Source organism: Eurosta solidaginis, chromosome 2, assembly GCF_040869045.1.
Source record: "Eurosta solidaginis isolate ZX-2024a chromosome 2, ASM4086904v1, whole genome shotgun sequence".
Taxonomy (NCBI): domain Eukaryota; kingdom Metazoa; phylum Arthropoda; class Insecta; order Diptera; family Tephritidae; genus Eurosta; species Eurosta solidaginis.
In genome coordinates this window covers 279,596,383-279,614,820 of record NC_090320.1, presented here as the reverse complement: position 1 = coordinate 279,614,820, position 18,438 = coordinate 279,596,383, and the positions used below count along the sequence as shown (strand labels likewise).

The following is an 18,438-nucleotide window of genomic DNA, read 5'->3' as shown; positions in this document are numbered from 1 at the left end:
TAACGACCAAACTGAAAAACCCTATCAAAAACTAGGACCTATGTTATAATATAACTCCGTCCTCTTGCCAAATACCAGAAGCTTCCTAGGACTTAAGCAACTTGCTGCTTCTAGATCTGACAGCTGTATCACTACTAATAGCTGGAGTCTTAGCCTGGCAAGCGCAGGGCACAAGCACAAAACGTGATCGATCGTTTCCTCCGAAAACCCGCACTTCCTACATTTGTTATCACCGACCAAGCCTAATTTAAAGGCATGTGATGCCAGAAGGCAGTGTGCAATCAGATGATGATGGAAGCAACTTTGTTAGTCCAAGGTTGTAAGACGTACACATAATCTTCGACACTTTACAGCCCCGCGCTTTAACCCACGCCTTTCCTGCTTGGTCGATCATGTGCACCTCTCGCCTTCGCTTGATCTCGCCCAGTCTAATTGGGACGTCTACGGAGCAAGCTTCAAGGGATGCACCCTTTTTAGCTAGTTCATCCGCTTTTTCATTCCCATCTATTCCCATATGATCTGGGACTCAATATAAATGTATGCTTCTCCCTGTCCCGATTCTCTCCAGGGACTGCTTACACTCTAACACGCATTTAGATGCGCGAGATTATTGCCTTAATTGCTGTTTGACTGTCAATATAAAAGTTAACACGATTGCAGCTTATACTGTTTTCACACAGAAACTTAATTATCTCATTTCACCTGCTACTGAAATCGTAAATTTTTTGGTTTCACACAGAAGTAACTGCTCGATTAGTATGAAGGATGAGACAGACAATCATGGCGGAACGATACAAGGTGGGAGCATGGTGACATATCTACAAACAAAAAAAATTCCATGTACTTGTAAATTCGATGGACAAATGTCAAAATCGTACTGCGCCGGTAGTTGATGTATCAAATCAAATAAAAAAGGTTATAATCAGCTGTTCGATGCGGCCACCTTGTATCGTTCCGCCATGCAGACAATGACATTTGCTTTGAAAACTACACTCAGAGAAAAAATCGTTCTAAAACGAACGAAACAAGTTCAAAATTAAGAACATTCGTTGACAAAAGTCTGTTAAGTACGTTTTTTCTTAACTTGTGACCGATGGGCTTGTTTTAAGAACAGTTTTTCCAAGCACACCGTTCGTATTTTATGACCACTTTGGTATTGATGTGTGAACCTTCTGTGCTCATTTCAAGCACTACTTGGGCTTGATTTAGGATTTTTCGTTCTCACGCTTCGAGAACGATTTGGGGCCGATTTAACATTTTTCGGTCTCAATTTAAGAACGGTTCGTGCTTGATCTTTGATGGGAGGGAAAGTATTTTTTTACATATATTTATTTAATTTTTATTAATAATAATAATTTTGTCATAAATAAAGAATATTTACAACAAAAAAATTGTTATTAAAATTCAAAAGTTTAAGAAAAAATGCATAATAAGCATTTTCTCATACATTTCTCTTATTGAGAAATTATTCTTATTTAAAGATGTAATCTGCATATATACTTAAAACATTTCATAACAAGTTATAGAATTACCTGTGGATATGTGAATGTAACTGAACGAAAAATAAGAGTTAAAAAAATAGAACAAAAAAAAATTGTTTTAAAAAATTCAGAGTTTGGCGGTGATCGAACTCGCGCAACACGATCGCAAGCGCAACATCATAGCCGCTGGGCCACTACAACTGCTTGATAGCTGGTGCCAAATGGTGTATTTAACATTGTAGTGCACACGAATTGTACCGTTTTTTTTTCTTGGGCTTGATTTAAGAACATCGTTCTCATTAATAGAACATTTGTTCATATTTTAAGACCGGCCGTTCTTTTTTCAAGAAAATGGTGTCAGTTCAAGAACAAGGTTGTTGTTTTAAGAACAGGTCGTTCGTTTTTCAAGAACAAAAAAGTAAGAACATGAAAAGCTTGAGTTGAGTCCGGTGGTGCTGGATTTTAGAACGGCGTTTTTCTCTGAGTGTAAGAAGCAAAAACGGAAGCGGAACGCTGCCAACAGAGTTGCATTGTGCTTTTGACTTCATTAGGGATTCGATTAGCTACTAATGAAATAATAATAGATTCCAATTTTGTAGGGGAGATTGAGCTCAATAAGCGTCTTAATGTAGAAAACTGCCTTCATTATTCAATAAGCCGTCTGTGTGAAAACAGTATTAGGCTATTCTCTTCCAGGGTTTCTACTACTTTGGTTACGGCTACTATTTCCGCTTGGAAAACGCTACAGTAATCCGGCAGCCTGTGGGATCTGTTTATTTCCGGATCAGCACAGTATAACGCAGACCCTACTCCTTCCACTACTTTGGAACCATATGTGTACACATGTATCGCCTCGTGCGCCATTTGAGCACCCTTGCGCCAACCGTCCACCCCTATTGTGGTCTTAAGATCGCCCTCGAAAACGGTGGTGAACTTTTTCTTTGATTTTTCGGTAATCACGTTTGGATCTTTTGCGGAAGTCGTTGCCTTGCTTTAGAACCCTCTTACGGTTTCTGTGTAACCTACTACCGTGGGTTTTTCAAAGTAACGGGTTACCCCGGCTCTGGTTATGTGCATCACCAATATCACGCCCCTTAACTTTGACGTATGTAAGTATATGACTCCGTTGCGTTGTGTGGCTCACAAGCACATAAAATAAATAAACAAAAAAAAAAAAAACAAAAAAATATTTACATACATAAATTTTAATGATATTAGAAAATGTAATGGAAAAAGAGAAGGAAAATATTTCAATGCTTGCGATTGGCTGTCAGTAGTGCTGTGTTGAAAAAAACTAACTCAAACTACTGGTGGCATATTTTACCTGCCTGACAGCAATGGCGGGCATCTTGAAGAAATTTTACCTACCACCAGCACCACCAGCACCTCCACAAACCATCAACACCACCAACGCAATTGATGTTTGACTTCAACCGGTTTTTTTTGCTTTATTCCTTGCCTCAAAGTACTCTCTGTACATTTGGTTGTTTGTATGTATGTTGTTGTTGGTATCACCCTTAACTCTCCAGCAACCTGCACATGCAGACAGTCGATGATCTTGGCAAAAGATCGACGTGTTTCGTCAGTTATGAAGTTGCAGCAAGACGGATAGCACAACATACGCAACGAATTGAGTTCGTTTCGCAAATTTGCAAATTTTTATTCGCCCGTCAATCTTATTTTTATTTTAGTGCTTAATAAACAAACAAAAAATCATAAACAATGCAAAAAAATATTTCATTAAAAAGTGCTAAGTCGTGTTTAAAAATTGTTGTCTCTATAAAGTGTAATAAATAAAATTTAAACTTTTGGACAAAAAAAAAAATTTTATAAATTTGTTGCTAATTAGCAAATCTTAGTGAATTGAAAACACATTTTTGAGATCAAGTTGGAAACTAAGCATAAAATGACTGTAACTGCATTTGCTGCCGCAATGCATAGACCCTTCTTCAATGGCTATACCACAATGCAAGGTAAGGAAAATGTATGTACTAGACAATTTTTAACAAATTAAAAAAAAAAAATTATTAAATAAATTATAAATTAAAAATTGCTTCAAATAAACTCATACAAATAGACAACATTGATTAATTCGTTGTAGTTCTCTTGTGTTATTGTAGTACTTGCTGTTTCAACAGGGGTGGACCATAGTGAGAGGGGTGTTAGAGGCGTTGGTTCCACATTACAATTCAAGAGATGGTTGGTCTCATGTGGGGATAAATGTCCTCTAATGTGAGTTCAAGGGAACTTGCTGTTTCAACAGGGGTGGACCATAGTGAGAGAGCTGTTAGAGGCGTTGGTTCCACATTACAATTCAAGAGATGGTTGGTGTCATGTGGGGAAACATTGCAAGCAGGGCATACATTTAGTATTTCCGGGTTGATTCTGGATAGGTAAGAGTTTAACCTGTTACACTACCTATACTAGATCGAAGTTGAGCTAGAGTGACACGTTTCCCTAGCGAGAGTGAGTTCCTCTTCTGCTAGTTCTGGGTATTTTTCTATATTAAGTACTGGATTCGCCGGGCAATACCCGGCATAGAGTTCCGACGCTTGTTTGTGGATATCACTGAGGACCTGATTGTGCTTTTTAGCTTCATACAGTTGTGTCCTCTGGAGCCGTATTTCCTCATAATGCTTATGGAGATGATCCCTTAAACCCCTGGGAGGTGTAGCCTCATCAATCAGATGTCTGTTGGGATGCCCAGGTTTCTGGGTATTCAATAGAAACTGTTTGTTCAGCATTTCATTTCGCTCCTTTATGGGGAGTACTTTCACCTCATTGTGTAGGTGGTGTTCGGGGGACGTAAGAAGACAGCCCGTAGCGGTTTTGAGGGCAGTATTTTGGCAGGCCTGTATTTTCTTCCAGTGCGTAACCTTTAGGCTTGGCGACCATATCGGGGACGCGTAGCATGCAATCGAACGGTTAATTGTTTTGTAAGCTGCAATGAGGGTTTCTTTATCTTTATCCCAAGTGCTGTCGGCAAGAAGTTTTAGGATAGTCTTTTATAGAAGTTTTTGATGTGACGAATATTGATATACTCTTGAAACGATAAGCGACAGTTGGGATGAGTTTATTATTATTTAATATTAATTAACATATTTCAAATTGCTAAAATCTCATTCTTTCATAATTGGGCTCTAAATCGCCTATATAATTTTGGCTATATCTCAATAAAGCTTGCCTGTCCTTTCCGCACGTTAACCGCCGTCAATAAGAAATACAAATAAAGCCCAAGTCATCCTCGATTGGTATGACGTCTAAGCCGGTGCAGTTTCATTCATTATTGTTATTATAAGCCTTTAGATCTATTGTGCTTAACCTTTCAGCCCATTACTGTATGTGGAGGCTTTTATTGTATTTAGGTAACTCTCCATATCATGAAGGGATTCAGAGTAACGCCACCTAGTTGGGGGAGTTTCTGCTTTGCCAGAGCGACGCATTCTCAGAGAATGTGAACCGGCGTTTCATCCTCTAGCTCATAAAAGCGTTAGGTTCCTGCATATAATAGATTTAACTTACATACCTTGGTGTTATAGCAGACTACCCTGTCCAGTTTACCACCCAGTGAGAGTTTGTAGATTCTCTCTGCTTAGATTAAAGAAATTGGCTTATAGTATCGTTGCTGGGAGCATAAACAACTAGACGTGTCTTTGGCCTGGGCAGTCTATTCTAATGTTGTCTGAACTGTTTTGCTTGCAAGTTATCTATGGTTTCCCTAGTGTGTACCTTTGAGAGTTCACAGAAGGGCTCTGGGCCAAAGAACGATGCTATATAACCGGGCTCACTAGTTAATCGGCCTGTTCATTCCCTTCATGTCCCTGATGCCCGGGAACTCTACATAAAAAACCTTGTTTTTGGTTCCCAGATAATTAATGATTGAAATGCATTCATACACTAGCTTAGAAGCAATTTTGTAACACTGCAAGGCACGTAAGGCTGCCTGGCTGTCTGACATAATGAAGATACTCATCGAGCATAAGCCTCTTCGTAGACATTCTCTACCGCAAACTTCTATTGCATGGAAATTCTGCTTGAAAAATGTTGGGGTATCATCCCATTAGTAACGATTTCTTCAAGTTCGGCCCATAAATACCAGCTCCCGTTTTTCTGTCATCAAACTTCGATCCATCCGCGAACCAGACCTCTGAATTAGTAGTATATGGATTCCCTGTTTCACAAAGAATTCTGGACACAAAGAATGGACACCTTAATATTCCGTGAGATTCTAAGAGTAAGAGCTATTGCATCACGTAGTTGCAAAACGAGAGTTCCTATAAAATGTCTTATTACTTTCATATTCCCTATCATGCTTCCGCTCTTTAGCTGAGAGATATTTTGTAGTCTTAGTGCTACCTCCTCGTCTATTTGAATAAATAGATAGATATGTTGTGAGGTTAAGCACTGCGACCTATTGGTCTATTTTGCCCTCTATTAGAATATGGAAGGGTGGTATTTCTACTTAAGCACTAAGCGCATCAGCAGGGGACATTCTCATCGCACCCGTTATGCCAATACAAGCTATACGATGCAATTAGCTTAGTTTTGTTATTGCTGTTCTTTGCATGGTATTCGCCCACAAAGCGTAGGAGAGCATTGGCTTCACAACAGTATTAAATCTAGATATTTTGCTTCCATTTAAACTCTGATTTCGGTGCCACCCAATAATGGCTATGGGTATAGAAAGTTATCTTCTCCGGATAAAAGGCTATACTAGGACAGTTTTATTAGGATTGATAGACAATTCTTTCGTATCACACCACCTTTCTAGGATGCGCAATGCTTCTTGCATTTTTAAATTTAGAAACATGAAAATTTAAAAATGCCATATCTCAACGAAGCATTTGAGCAAACTCAACGCCATTTGAAAGAAGAAGACTTGTATTTAAATATGCCATCCTTTAATTTTGGTGAAGGAAAACATCTGCAAGGCTACATAACCTCAAATATGGGCAAAAACGGTGTTTTTGCACTTTTAGGTTAGGATATCTCGAAAACCAGAGTTGCTGGAGCAATTTTGAGGCCAGATTTCGATTCATCGCATCAAAATCATTCGAAAATATATAGTGCGGTTTCTGGGTCTGAGATGCTGTCGGTCTGTGTCAAATCCACTGGTTTTCAGAACTGCAAGTCGGTAACTGACTAAGGTCCACAAGAGAGGTTACCGAAATTGACTCAGCTGTCCCTCACACTACAATTGCTTGGCCTTGGTTAGCATTATTGCTGAATTTTTTTTCGACCAAGGTCTGTTATTTAATCATAATCCTGTTTGGTTTGTGCCATACCTCGTCCCATATCATTAAAGGAATAACCAAGGCTCAATATTTTCTCAACGCTTAGTGCATCGGATAACATAACTTTTATTAAAATTACGACGGCTAACCAATTCTTTGTTAACTCCTCATGTTTCCTTGGCTACCAAAACATCCTCTCAACAAAACAGCATGTTGGCTCATGCGCTGGCTCGCTTTCTTGCTAGTTTAAGATTTTGTCTCACCTATTAAAACCATTAACAGTCACAGTTAGCAGAGTTTCAGTGCTGAGTGTGATCGATCTTTGTGTGAGCTTGTACCGTTCCAAAACAGTATTTCACTACCAACTTTCGTAGAAGTCAATTGTTATCTTTTGGTTTTGTTTTTGTCATAAACGCTTGTAGTCATTCAAAAATGACTAAGCGAGGGCGTGCGCATACGCACTAAATACTAAAAATCTACTTGATGGGTCTATTTTACCTGATTTAGTATTTGCTGTTTGAAACAATCTTGAGCATATCTATGTATCCAGTAGAAGCATTCCTGCAGTTTTTCGCGCAATTGGGAAATTTGTTTTTATTACATACTGTGCTTTTGTTGTGAGTTCCAACAATTATTCTTAAGGTTTTTTTTTAATGTGCACTCAGATATAAAGTCATGGACAGCGAAATGGCACTATTCTCTAACAAAAAAAAAAAAAAAAAAAAAAAAAAAAACAAGTAAGGAAGGCTAAGTTCGGGTGTAACCGAACATTACATACTCAGCCGAGAGCTTTGGAGCAAAAATAAGGGAAAATCACCATGTAGGAAAATGGACCTAGGGTAACCCTGGAATGTGTTTGTCTTACATTGGCATCAAATGGAATGTAATAAAGAGTATTTTAAAAGGGAGTGGGCCATAGTTCTATAGGTGGACGCCTTTTCGAGAAATCGCCATAAAGATGGACCAGGGGTGACTCTAGAATGTGTTTTATGATATGTGTATCAAATTAAAGGTATTAATGAGGGTTTTAAAAGGGGGTGACCCTTAGTTGTATATGTGAAGGCGTTTTCGAGATAGCGACCTAGGACCAGGGTGACCCAGAACATCATCTGTCGGGTACCGCCAATTTATTTATATATGTAATACCACGAACAGTATTCCTGCCAAGACTCCAAGGGCTTTTGATTTCGCCCTGCAGAACTTTTTCATTTTCTTCTACTTAATATGGTACCCATTTTATAAAGTTTTTTCTAAAGTTATATTTTGCGTCAAAAAACCAATCTAATCACAATGTTTCATCCCTTTTTTCGTATTTGGTATAGAATTATGGCATGTTTTTCATTTTTTGAAATTTTCGATATCAAAAAAATGGGCGTGGTCATAGTCGGATTTCGCCCATTTTTAATACAAAGATAAAGTGAGCTCAGATAAATACGTGAACTAAGTTTAGTAAAGATATATCGATTTTTGCTCAAGTTATTGTGTTAAAGGCCGAGCGGAAGGATAGACGGTCGACTGTGTATTAAAACTGGGCTTGGCATCAACCGATTTCACCCGTTTTCACAGAAATAAGTTATTGTCCTAGAATCTAAGCCCCTACAAAATTTCACAAGTATTGGTAAATTTTTGTTCGACTTATGGCATTAAAAGTATCCTAGACAAATAAAACGAAAAAGGGCGGAGCCACGCCAATTTTAAAATTTTCTTTTATTTTTGTATTTTGTAGCACTATATCGTTACTGGAGTTGAATGTTGGCACAATTTACTTATATACTCGAAAGATATTCAATTTTTTGTTAAAATTTGACTTTTGCTAATTTTTATTTTTATTTATTTGACTTTTAAAGTTATTTTTTTTTTAAAATGGGCGTGTTCGTTATCCGATTTTGCTAATTTTTATTTAGCATATACATATATATTAATAGGAGTAACGCTCCTGTCAAATTTCATCATGATATCTTCAACGACTGCCAAATAACAGCTTGAACAACTTTTAAATTGCCTTCTTTTAAAAGTGGGCGGTATCACGCCCATTGTCCAAAATTTTACTAATTTTCTACTTCATCCAAGTTTCATCGCTTTATCCGTCTCTGGTAATGAATTATCACACTTTTTCGGTTTTTCGAAATTTTCGATATCGAAAAAGTCGGCGTGGTTATAGTCCTTTTTCGTTCATTTGAAATAGCGAGCTGAGATGAGGGCCCAGGAGCTTACATACCAAATTTCATTAAGATACCTCCAAAGTTTACTCAAGTTGTCATGTTTACGGACAGACGGACGGACGGACATGGCTAAATGAATTTCTTTTTTCGCCCAGATCGTTTTGATATATAGAAATCTATATCTATCTCGATTAGTTTATGCCGTTGCTGGGTGTCGTTATGCGAACAAAATTAATATACTCTGTGATCTCTGCTCAGCTGAGTATAATAAGCAAAATTTTCATGATCCATTTTTAAGTTCTGTTGTATTACCAAAACCAAAATTCGTTACAGAATAAACAGAAACTTTAAAATTAAAAAAAATTTTTTGTATCTCAAATTAGTTCCGCGATGATCCTGAAAACATTCCCAAATTCAAATATAATTCCAAAATCATCCAAAGACTATTCTGAAGCTATCCCAAAATGGGCCCCAAATCACCCAAAATTAGTATCAAAATGAAGCTGAAAAATTCCTGAAACGCTCCCAAAAAAAAAATCGCAAAATTACTCCGAAACTGTCCCTAAGCATTCACGAAATCATTTAACAAAACCAAAGCAATCTCAAATTTGTCCCGAAAGCATCCCCAAATAATCACAAAATGAAACCAAATACAATCCTAAAATGGCCTCGAAGCTATCCCAAAAATATCCCGAAATGAAACCCAAAAACAATTCTTAAACGGTCTCGAAGTAATCCAGAAAGAGCCCCAGTCATTGTAGTATTAGACGTAAAACTATTGCGAAAACGATCACCAAAATTATGCCGAAAGCATTCAATCAATGACACCGAAACGGTCCCATACTCTCATTCCTCAAAACAAGCACGATACAGTACCGAAGCTGTTGCGGTATATATAGGAGTTTTCGGGAATAAGGGAGGTATTCATGATAGAGCGTTAGTAGGAAAGGGAGAGGGGCCGGAGGTAGAAAGAGTGGGAGATTATATGGGAATGGAAGGCTTAACAAAGAAAGGAAGGAGGAGAATGTGTAGAATATGGCAAAAAAGATGGAAAAATGGGAGGAAAATAGGCGAGATTCTCTAAGATTTTTAACACATGCAAGGCAAATAGAGTGCAAGAGAAGGATAGTAAGCGCGAATGAAAGAAAAGGGTGGCAGAAGAAAATGAACTGAGAGATGGTGAGTGAGAATAAGAGGAAATGTGGGAGTAGAGAAAGTTAAGAGCGGACATTTTATTACAAATATCTCATACAACCGATTCTACAGATAAGGGGACGATTTTCGTCAATATTCTTAGTAGGACGGCGACATCAGAAAAACTTACTAGTAAAACATTAAACATCCACCATACGCAAAATTAAGACTGATATGGATTAAGGTGCAGAGTGCTCGTCTTCGATCTGAAAAACACAATTAAGTTACAGCTAAGTTGCATTTATGAAGGGTATAAGACCTTCGGCACGACGCAAACGAACTGAATCTCTGTACAGTCGAACTGTCCGGGCGAGGGGATAACCCTCTCGTTCCCAAATCGTGACTTCATTTCTTTATCGTACTCTACTGACACTACCTGGACCGTTGTAAAGCTTCCAAGTCTGCAATGCGCGAATTTAATTTGTATATTCTGTATTAGTGCGGGCCGTATTGGCTGGGTAGTTGGAAAGCCCTAGTTTCCAATCCATGAACTAACTACTTTGCCTGAAGATATAGAAGTTGAAGTACTTTCAGGTGAACTTATTTCTGTCGACAATCAGAGTGTCTAATCCAAAATATTTCAGACCAAGTATATTCCAGTTCTTATTAGCAAACTTGAAGGCTGGTACTAAATTTTTTTCAATCCGTATCTATGCGTACTAGGTTAGATTTGTTCTGACAGCTTTTATTACTATTCATAATCGGCGTCGTAATTATTCGCCACTAGTCGTGATCAGCCCAACAGCGTGATCCGTACGTTTGGAAAGGTCCGCGGTCTCTGATTTGCACCAGTTCTTAAACATCATATAATAACACAGCTCATCATAGATTGGCCAAAACTGCGAACTACGTCGTCCGTGGTCTGGTAGGTTTGAAATTAGGGTAGCAGCGAAAGAGCTCGCTCAGTAGCATTTACTGAGTGCTGACAGTATGCTGGAACTAGGTTCTCATGTTTTCAACAAAATACTAGCAATGACCAGTCTTTTCGTGTTTGAATCGATGTAGGTAGTGACCAAGTCAACCAAATAAATCTGGGTGTGATCTATTTATCTTTTGACATATATTTTTATTTTTATATATTGGAGACATCCCATTCAGACAGCGTATGAAGATTTGCCTTCAATCGATTACTGAAAAAACTATGCATCGCTAGCAGCATTGAGACATGGTTTTAGAAGATTAATTAGGTATAAACCCGCTACCACCAGTGCAGCATCGTAGGAGACTATGTCGAGTCCAGAACACATTTGAATTGTACACAAAGTTGCGCTTTAGTAAACATTTACTTAATCCCGTCGCCTTCCCTATTACGGATCCAAAACAATAGGTTCTATTTCTGCCTGTGACCGAAAGCTCCACACGGCTTGTAGAAGCGGAGACTTAAGTGTCGAGATTAAGAATGGACAACCAGAAGGTCAGTTAAACTACATTGAAAGTGCGCTTCAAATACTCTTCCCCAGGACTCTGCCACGTAGTAGAAAGGGTCACGCTATTTGGAAAATTTTATAGAGATTTTAATGCTAAACTTAAAACTAAAAGCATAACTATTGCTTAGATCATAGCTGTCTGTAATAGCACATATGCTTCGAAAATGCCTAACATTGCCATAAGTTTTAAAAAATTTCCCAAATTTTTCCTCTTTCACAGATGCCGGTCAAGGACGCGTTAATCAATTAGGTGGAGTATTCATCAATGGACGCCCATTACCCAATAATATACGCTTGAAAATCGTCGAAATGGCTGCCGAGGGAATACGACCATGCGTTATATCGCGACAGTTACGTGTCTCACACGGTTGTGTTTCAAAGATACTTAATCGCTATCAAGAGACCGGCTCTATACGGCCGGGGGTAATTGGAGGCTCAAAACCGCGCATAGCAACACCAGAAATCGAGAACCGCATAGAAGAGTATAAACGTCAAAATCCGAGTATTTTCTCATGGGAAATACGTGATAAATTGATTCGTGATGGCATTTGCGATCGCACTACAGCACCCTCCGTCTCGGCGATATCGCGTTTGGTACGTGGACGTGATGCACCATCCGACGAGGAAGGACAAAAAACCAACTCAAGCTCTGAACATTCACACAAACCATCCGATGAGGATGCTTCCGATTGTGAAAGTGAACCTGGTATCGCTTTGAAACGTAAGCAACGACGCAGTCGCACCACATTCACGGCAATGCAGTTGGAAGAGTTGGAACGTTCTTTTGAGCGCACACAATACCCAGATATTTATACACGCGAAGAATTAGCGCAACGCACAAATTTGTCAGAAGCTCGTATACAGGTGTGGTTTAGTAATAGACGTGCACGCTTACGCAAGCAAAACACTTCGGGACCAACAACGTCGGGTGGCAGCGGTACTAATGGTTTAACCGGTGGTTATGCGCCACTTCCGCCAGTGGCAGCGGCTGCTGCTGCAGTTGCAAATAACTATGCTGCAGCAGCTGCTGCTGCTGGCATGATGCCGCCGGTGTCGTCAGAAGCTACCGCAATGGCTGCAGCTTATCAGCAGCAAGTCTACGATTTTTATGCCGGACATCCCACAGCACCACCGCCGTTAGCCACGAATCTAACACCAAGTTCGGCTGCTGTAGCAGCAAGTGCGGGTGCAGTGATAACTCCACCACATCAGTTTTACAGTTCGAACGGTGCTGGGTATACTTTACCAACGGCGCATAGCTTACTGGGCGCTAATGCGGGTGCGAATGACGCTCATCAGCAACATAGCGATGATATTGGCGCGTCACTGCATGCACAATATCAAACGATGTCGCCGCTAATGCGCCACAACAACGGCAGTAATATGCACACATGCCAAAGTAGCACTAATAACAACAACAACGCCAACAATCACAATCTCACCTACACACCTGACTCTGTTACAGACTCATCGCCGCCACAGTTGCTTACACAAAGTGATGAAAGTCCCAATGCATCATCAGTCTCACCAACTTTTAGCGCTACGAACATTAATAACGGCGTACAATTACCACCTACCCCTAATAGCTTAACAGCAGTCATTGCTAGCGGTGAGCACAACAGTGTAAGCAACAACAACAACAGCAGTAGCGCTTCAAATCATACTACCAACGATCTTGATGAATTACAGAGTACACTGAAATCAGAGCCACAACAACAAATGCAAGATCTCTATACCAGCTGGAATGCCACAATGACACATCACAATGAATCTGCAACGATGTCTTCGATTGGCGCTACACGACCCAATGCACCGCTCTCACCCGAAGATTCATTGAACTCGAGCTCATCACACCTAACAGATGCGGCAGGTTATAATAGCGCCACTAGCTCTTCCGCGGCGCATATGATGTTTCATCATCAACGCGCTGACTTTACCACACATCACAATCACCCACAATATGCTGCACCCTCATCTTTTCATACACCAACAGCGCATCCACATGCACATCATCATGTTACTGCAGCTGCACAATACGCGTCATCACATTTGAGTTACCATCATCATCATGGTTCATCGGCGGCGGGGAATATGAGCTCTGCGTCAGCTGGCAGCTCGGCACATTTTATGCAGCAAAATTTTGCTAGTACAGGTTTTAGTACACCATCCAAGATGAACTATCCCACTGTGCCGCAGCCATTCTATCATTCGTGGTACTAAGTGAATGTAGGCGGGCGAAAATCCAATTTTATTATTTCGATATCATTGGTTTGGTTTCTTTGAGCACCTGGAGTGCTTGAAATGAGTTGACAGTTGACTGGAACAGCTGATAGATAGCTTTGCCCTGCGACTGCTGAGAGCTATTTTTGAGAGAACATATCGACTGATGGGTGGAATATCACACTATCTCTGTTGTCGCTTCTAAAATATCCTATCTCAGAAAAATCTTGAAAAACGTCCTGATTCAGAACTTGTTTGAAGAAAACCCTTTTCAAAAACGCATGATTTGTTTAAAAAACGCCCTAACCAGCATATGCTCAATACATTTCGAGCTGAGATAGGGCGTTTATGGTCAAAACTCTGAGGTTGGACGTTCTTCAACGGATAGCGATAGGGGGTTCTTGAAACAATTTCTGATAAGGAGAGTTTTTAAAGAAATTTCTAAAAGATAGCAGTTGATGTAACGTATGTAATTCTAATTCAGGTTATTATGAGGCTTTTTTTTATTAGAAATAGGAATTGAAATAAATTGTCATTAAAGTAAGTAAATAAACGAAGTTATGGTAAAAAGAAAATTGTATACCCAAAGCATATTTAATTTTTGCTATGAATAATTTGACGACTGTTTCTATTCGCGGTAAGATTTCAGCGATTCCATACAAGTTTATAGCAAATCCAGTTCAGCCCAATTCGCAGTACAGAATGGCCACTACAAAGGACTTTGCGTCGCGTTTTACAGACATTCTGCTGTACCAATGCGGTGCGTGGAAAATATTAAGAAGAAGCAATCAGCTGATGGGATAATACCATCTTGTACCGAATTCGCCTTTGTATAAAATTTTCCGGGTTTTATTCTTGCCAAGGTGGCAAAGCGAATTCAACCAATTTGCCGTGCAGAAGAATGTCAAGCCAAAACAAAATTTTTATTGATTTAGATTAACTAATATATTCGAGTACAAGGCATTGTATGGGATGTAATCAAGAAGAAGCAATCAGCTGTTGGGATAACAACACCTGGTACCAAGGCGAATTCAGTACCAGGTGTTGTTATCCCAATAAGCGCAAAACAAACTGCCATATAAGCTAATATTTTCCAGTAAGTTTTATCCTTTTTGTATATTCTAAATATGAAAATGCACTTAAACGTAATCTATTTAGACTTTTAAATTTATTTTCGTTTAGTGATATTAATTTTTAATGAGTTTGGAAATATAATTTGAAATTTAACTTAAGTCGCCGTACGGGGTTGCCAGATAGATTTAACTGCACATTTGTCTGCAAAACAAAAGTGCAGCGCCAAATCTAGCAGAACTTCTGCACACATGTATATTTTGGGCTTTGGGCACAATTAGCCAAAATCAGACAGATTATATCAAGTCGAATACATAAATAAAAAAATTGTGCGATTTTTTAGATATTTAACAATTGGTAAATTGATAAGGTCTTGAAGAATCAAGTTCAGACTATAACATTCTGAATTCAAATTACCTATGTACATTAGACTGGGTCGGTTTATCAACCGATATCGCGCCATCGATTTTTCGATAGGATTTGGGCTCAGGAAAAAAAGTTCCACTACGCATACCTAAAAAAATTATTTTCCAGCCTGCGAAATTTAATTTTGTTGACTTTTTTTCGACTTTGATTTTTAAGGTTTTTTTTTATGACCTACTAAAAAAATTTTCATTTCGTTGTAAAATTTTCATGTATACCCTGTCCGATTCAAAAATGTCCGCTAAAAAGTTTGGCGATAACATTTTTTGAAAAAAAAAAAAAAAAAATACATATGAAAATTTTTTTAGTAGGTCATGAAAACAATTTTAAAAATTGAAGTCGAAAAAAAGTTGAAAAAATTAAATTTCGCAGGCTCGAAAATTATTTTTTTGGGTATTCGTAGTGGAACTTTTTTTCCTGAGGTTAACTTTCGTCCATACAAATCGACCCACCCTAATGTAATATATATGCACCTGGTCTAGCGCATTATCCACATCATAAGAAAACGCTCAAGAGAAATTTCGTATACACATTTTTTTTGTCTGAAAAGTAGTAGCAGCCAATTAATTTTCTACATTTCCTTTATCTCATCTCTAAAGTCAGACTCAGCAATGAATTAGAAGCAAATTTGTAAAAATAAACATTGTATGCGAAAAATTTGTGCATTTGTGCTCAAATTGAATTGAAACTCATAAATACATTCGCTGTTAGCCCTGACGGCGTTCTTACACGGTCGTTACTTCAGAAATAATGAGGCGCACATATATTTTTGTTGGCGGAACCAGGGTCTCCCTGTGCACGTTTGCTAAAAAATCTTTAGAAAAATGCAGCAGAAAGCGTATGAGTTTTCTTGAGAGGTGGATACTACTTGACAAACGAAATTTGTGTTGCGCATTTCTCGAGTGTTTTTTGTATGGAATTTTTCATTTTTTGCGATGCGGATACCGCACTTATACAAAATTTAAATATGTATATTAGAAATTAGAATTAGTATAAATAGCGTTTAATTGTAAATAAATGTTTATAAAAATAAGAAACGAAATAAAAGTCTCTAAGCTTTATTCTCTTGAACTTTGCACGTTTAATAAATTAATATATTTAATAAATAAATATCTGAAATAATATTTTGTTTTCATCTTCTTAATTAGTGTTTAAATTCAGAGAGTTTAGGTTCGTAAGAACTGGAAGACCTCGCATAGACTAAATTTGTTCAAAGTGTTACCAGAATCGATTTGACAACCAAATGGAAACCCTATTCAGTACCATAACTTATTCATAATTTTTTTGAGGAGCTCCCTGAAGAAGATATGAGCAGTACAGAAACACGTAGAAAGATGAAAGCTTACAAATATTGCCACACAAAAAAACAGAACTGAAATAATATGACTTATGTTATAAAATGTGTCCGCCTTCTTTGCAAATACCTATTATGAGCTTTCTAGGACTAAACATACCTGCCAAGCATGGATAACACTGTGCTGCGAGGCGCAATTGCGTTAAACCCATACCCAGCGCAAGCGCAAAGCGAGAATAGGACAATAGATTCAAATTTTGCAACTCACAAAATGGCACTCCGTCAATAGTGAAACAAGAAATGACTACACTATCGATGAGTTGCTAAAAAAGAGTTGTTATTAGTTAACAGCGCTAGCAGCGATGTTGCGCTGGAGCTTGGCGCTAACACCACAAATTGCTTATTACTTGCTGAAGTGCAGATCAGAATGATCCTATTTTAGTTTAGTATTTAACGTTAAGCTAATCGTTTATCAAAAAATTTCCACCGTTTCCGTTGAAACACTTCGAAATATTATCGATAAAGAAATTATCAAGATAAATTGTATCTCGTTTTTAACAGAAACGAAAAGCCTTCGTTAACGTTAAAAACGTTAACAAAAACGTGATACTTTATGTTTGAACTGTGCTGGCAATGCTATAGCCATGGTGAAGCCGTAAGGTGGTTACAGCGAGCGGACATACACACACAAACTCCATGTAATTTGTTTGTGTAGTTCGTTGGTGGTAATGTCAAAAATACTATGAGAAATGTTCGTACTGTCAAAATTCATGAGAAAAGTTGCAATCAGCTTGGCTAATGCTTTCACCTTTAATGACTCCGCCATTAATCAGCTTTGCCAGCATAGTTTGAAATTAATAATCAACATAACGATTTGATTTCGTTTTGTTATGGCAGAAAACGAAACAAAATCATTTAGTTAATTTGACGTTCTTAACGTTAATAAACGAAACGAAATGACTTTGTTTCGTTTATTAACGTTAATTATCTTAACGAAATGATATCGGTTCGTTGGTTAAGTATGCCTGGTTTGTACATACATATGTCTACCTGGTATGATTCCGCAACGGGATACCTATGTATGTTACCCACTGTCCGTCAGTAGTGACAAATTAAAAGGAATACCGTGCAAAAACTTTAAAGACAGATCCTGGTGTTTAAAATAATGTATAGCACGTACATTTTTTTATTATGTGCTAGATGACCGGGGTTGTGTAAGGCTCCGCCGCACATGCAACCAAAACTATGCAGACCGCATCAGCAGTTAAAAGGAACCTAAATCTTTTTGTACTCAGCGTGCTTTGCACACAGAGTATATTAACTTTGATGGGATAACGGTTGGTTTTACAGGTATAAAGGAAAGGATATAGACTTCCATATATCAAAATCATTAGTATCGAAAAAAAATTTGATTGGGCCATGTCCGTCCGCATGTCCGTCCGTTTGTCCGTCTGTCCGTTAGCACGATAACTTGAGTAAATTTTGAGGTATCTTGATGAAATTTGGTATGTAGGTTCCTGGGCATCTCAAATCGCTAATTAAAATGACCGATATCGGACTATAACCACGGCCACTTTTTCGATATCGAAAATTTCGAAAAACCGAAAAAATGCGATAATTCATTGCCAAAGACGTATAAAGCGATTAAACATGGTGGGTGGGTTGAACTTGTGACGCAGAATAGAAAATTTGTAAACTTTTGGACAATCGGCTTGGCACCGCCCGATTTTAAAAGAAGGTATTTTAAAAGTTTTGGAAGCTGTAATTTGGCAGTCGTTGAAGGTTACATGATGAAATTTGGCAGGAACGTTACTCCGGTTACTATATCTGTTCTAAATAAAAACTAGCAAAATCGGATGAAGAACATGCCCACTTTTTAAAAAAAAAATTTTAAAAGTCAAATTTTAACAAAAAATTGAATATCTTTACTGT

General features: G+C 38.3%; 1 protein-coding gene across 1 annotated transcript; it reads left to right on the top strand.

Annotated features, from left to right (window-relative positions):
* Positions 1 to 3,093: 3,093 nt before the first annotated feature.
* On the top strand, positions 3,094 to 14,697 carry prd (paired). Its single transcript, XM_067770081.1, has 2 exons — positions 3,094 to 3,454; positions 11,719 to 14,697. The coding sequence occupies exons 1-2, from the start codon at positions 3,388 to 3,390 to the stop codon at positions 13,716 to 13,718; spliced, it is 2,067 nt and encodes a 688-aa protein (XP_067626182.1). The 5' UTR covers positions 3,094 to 3,387; the 3' UTR covers positions 13,719 to 14,697.
* Positions 14,698 to 18,438: the final 3,741 nt, after the last annotated feature.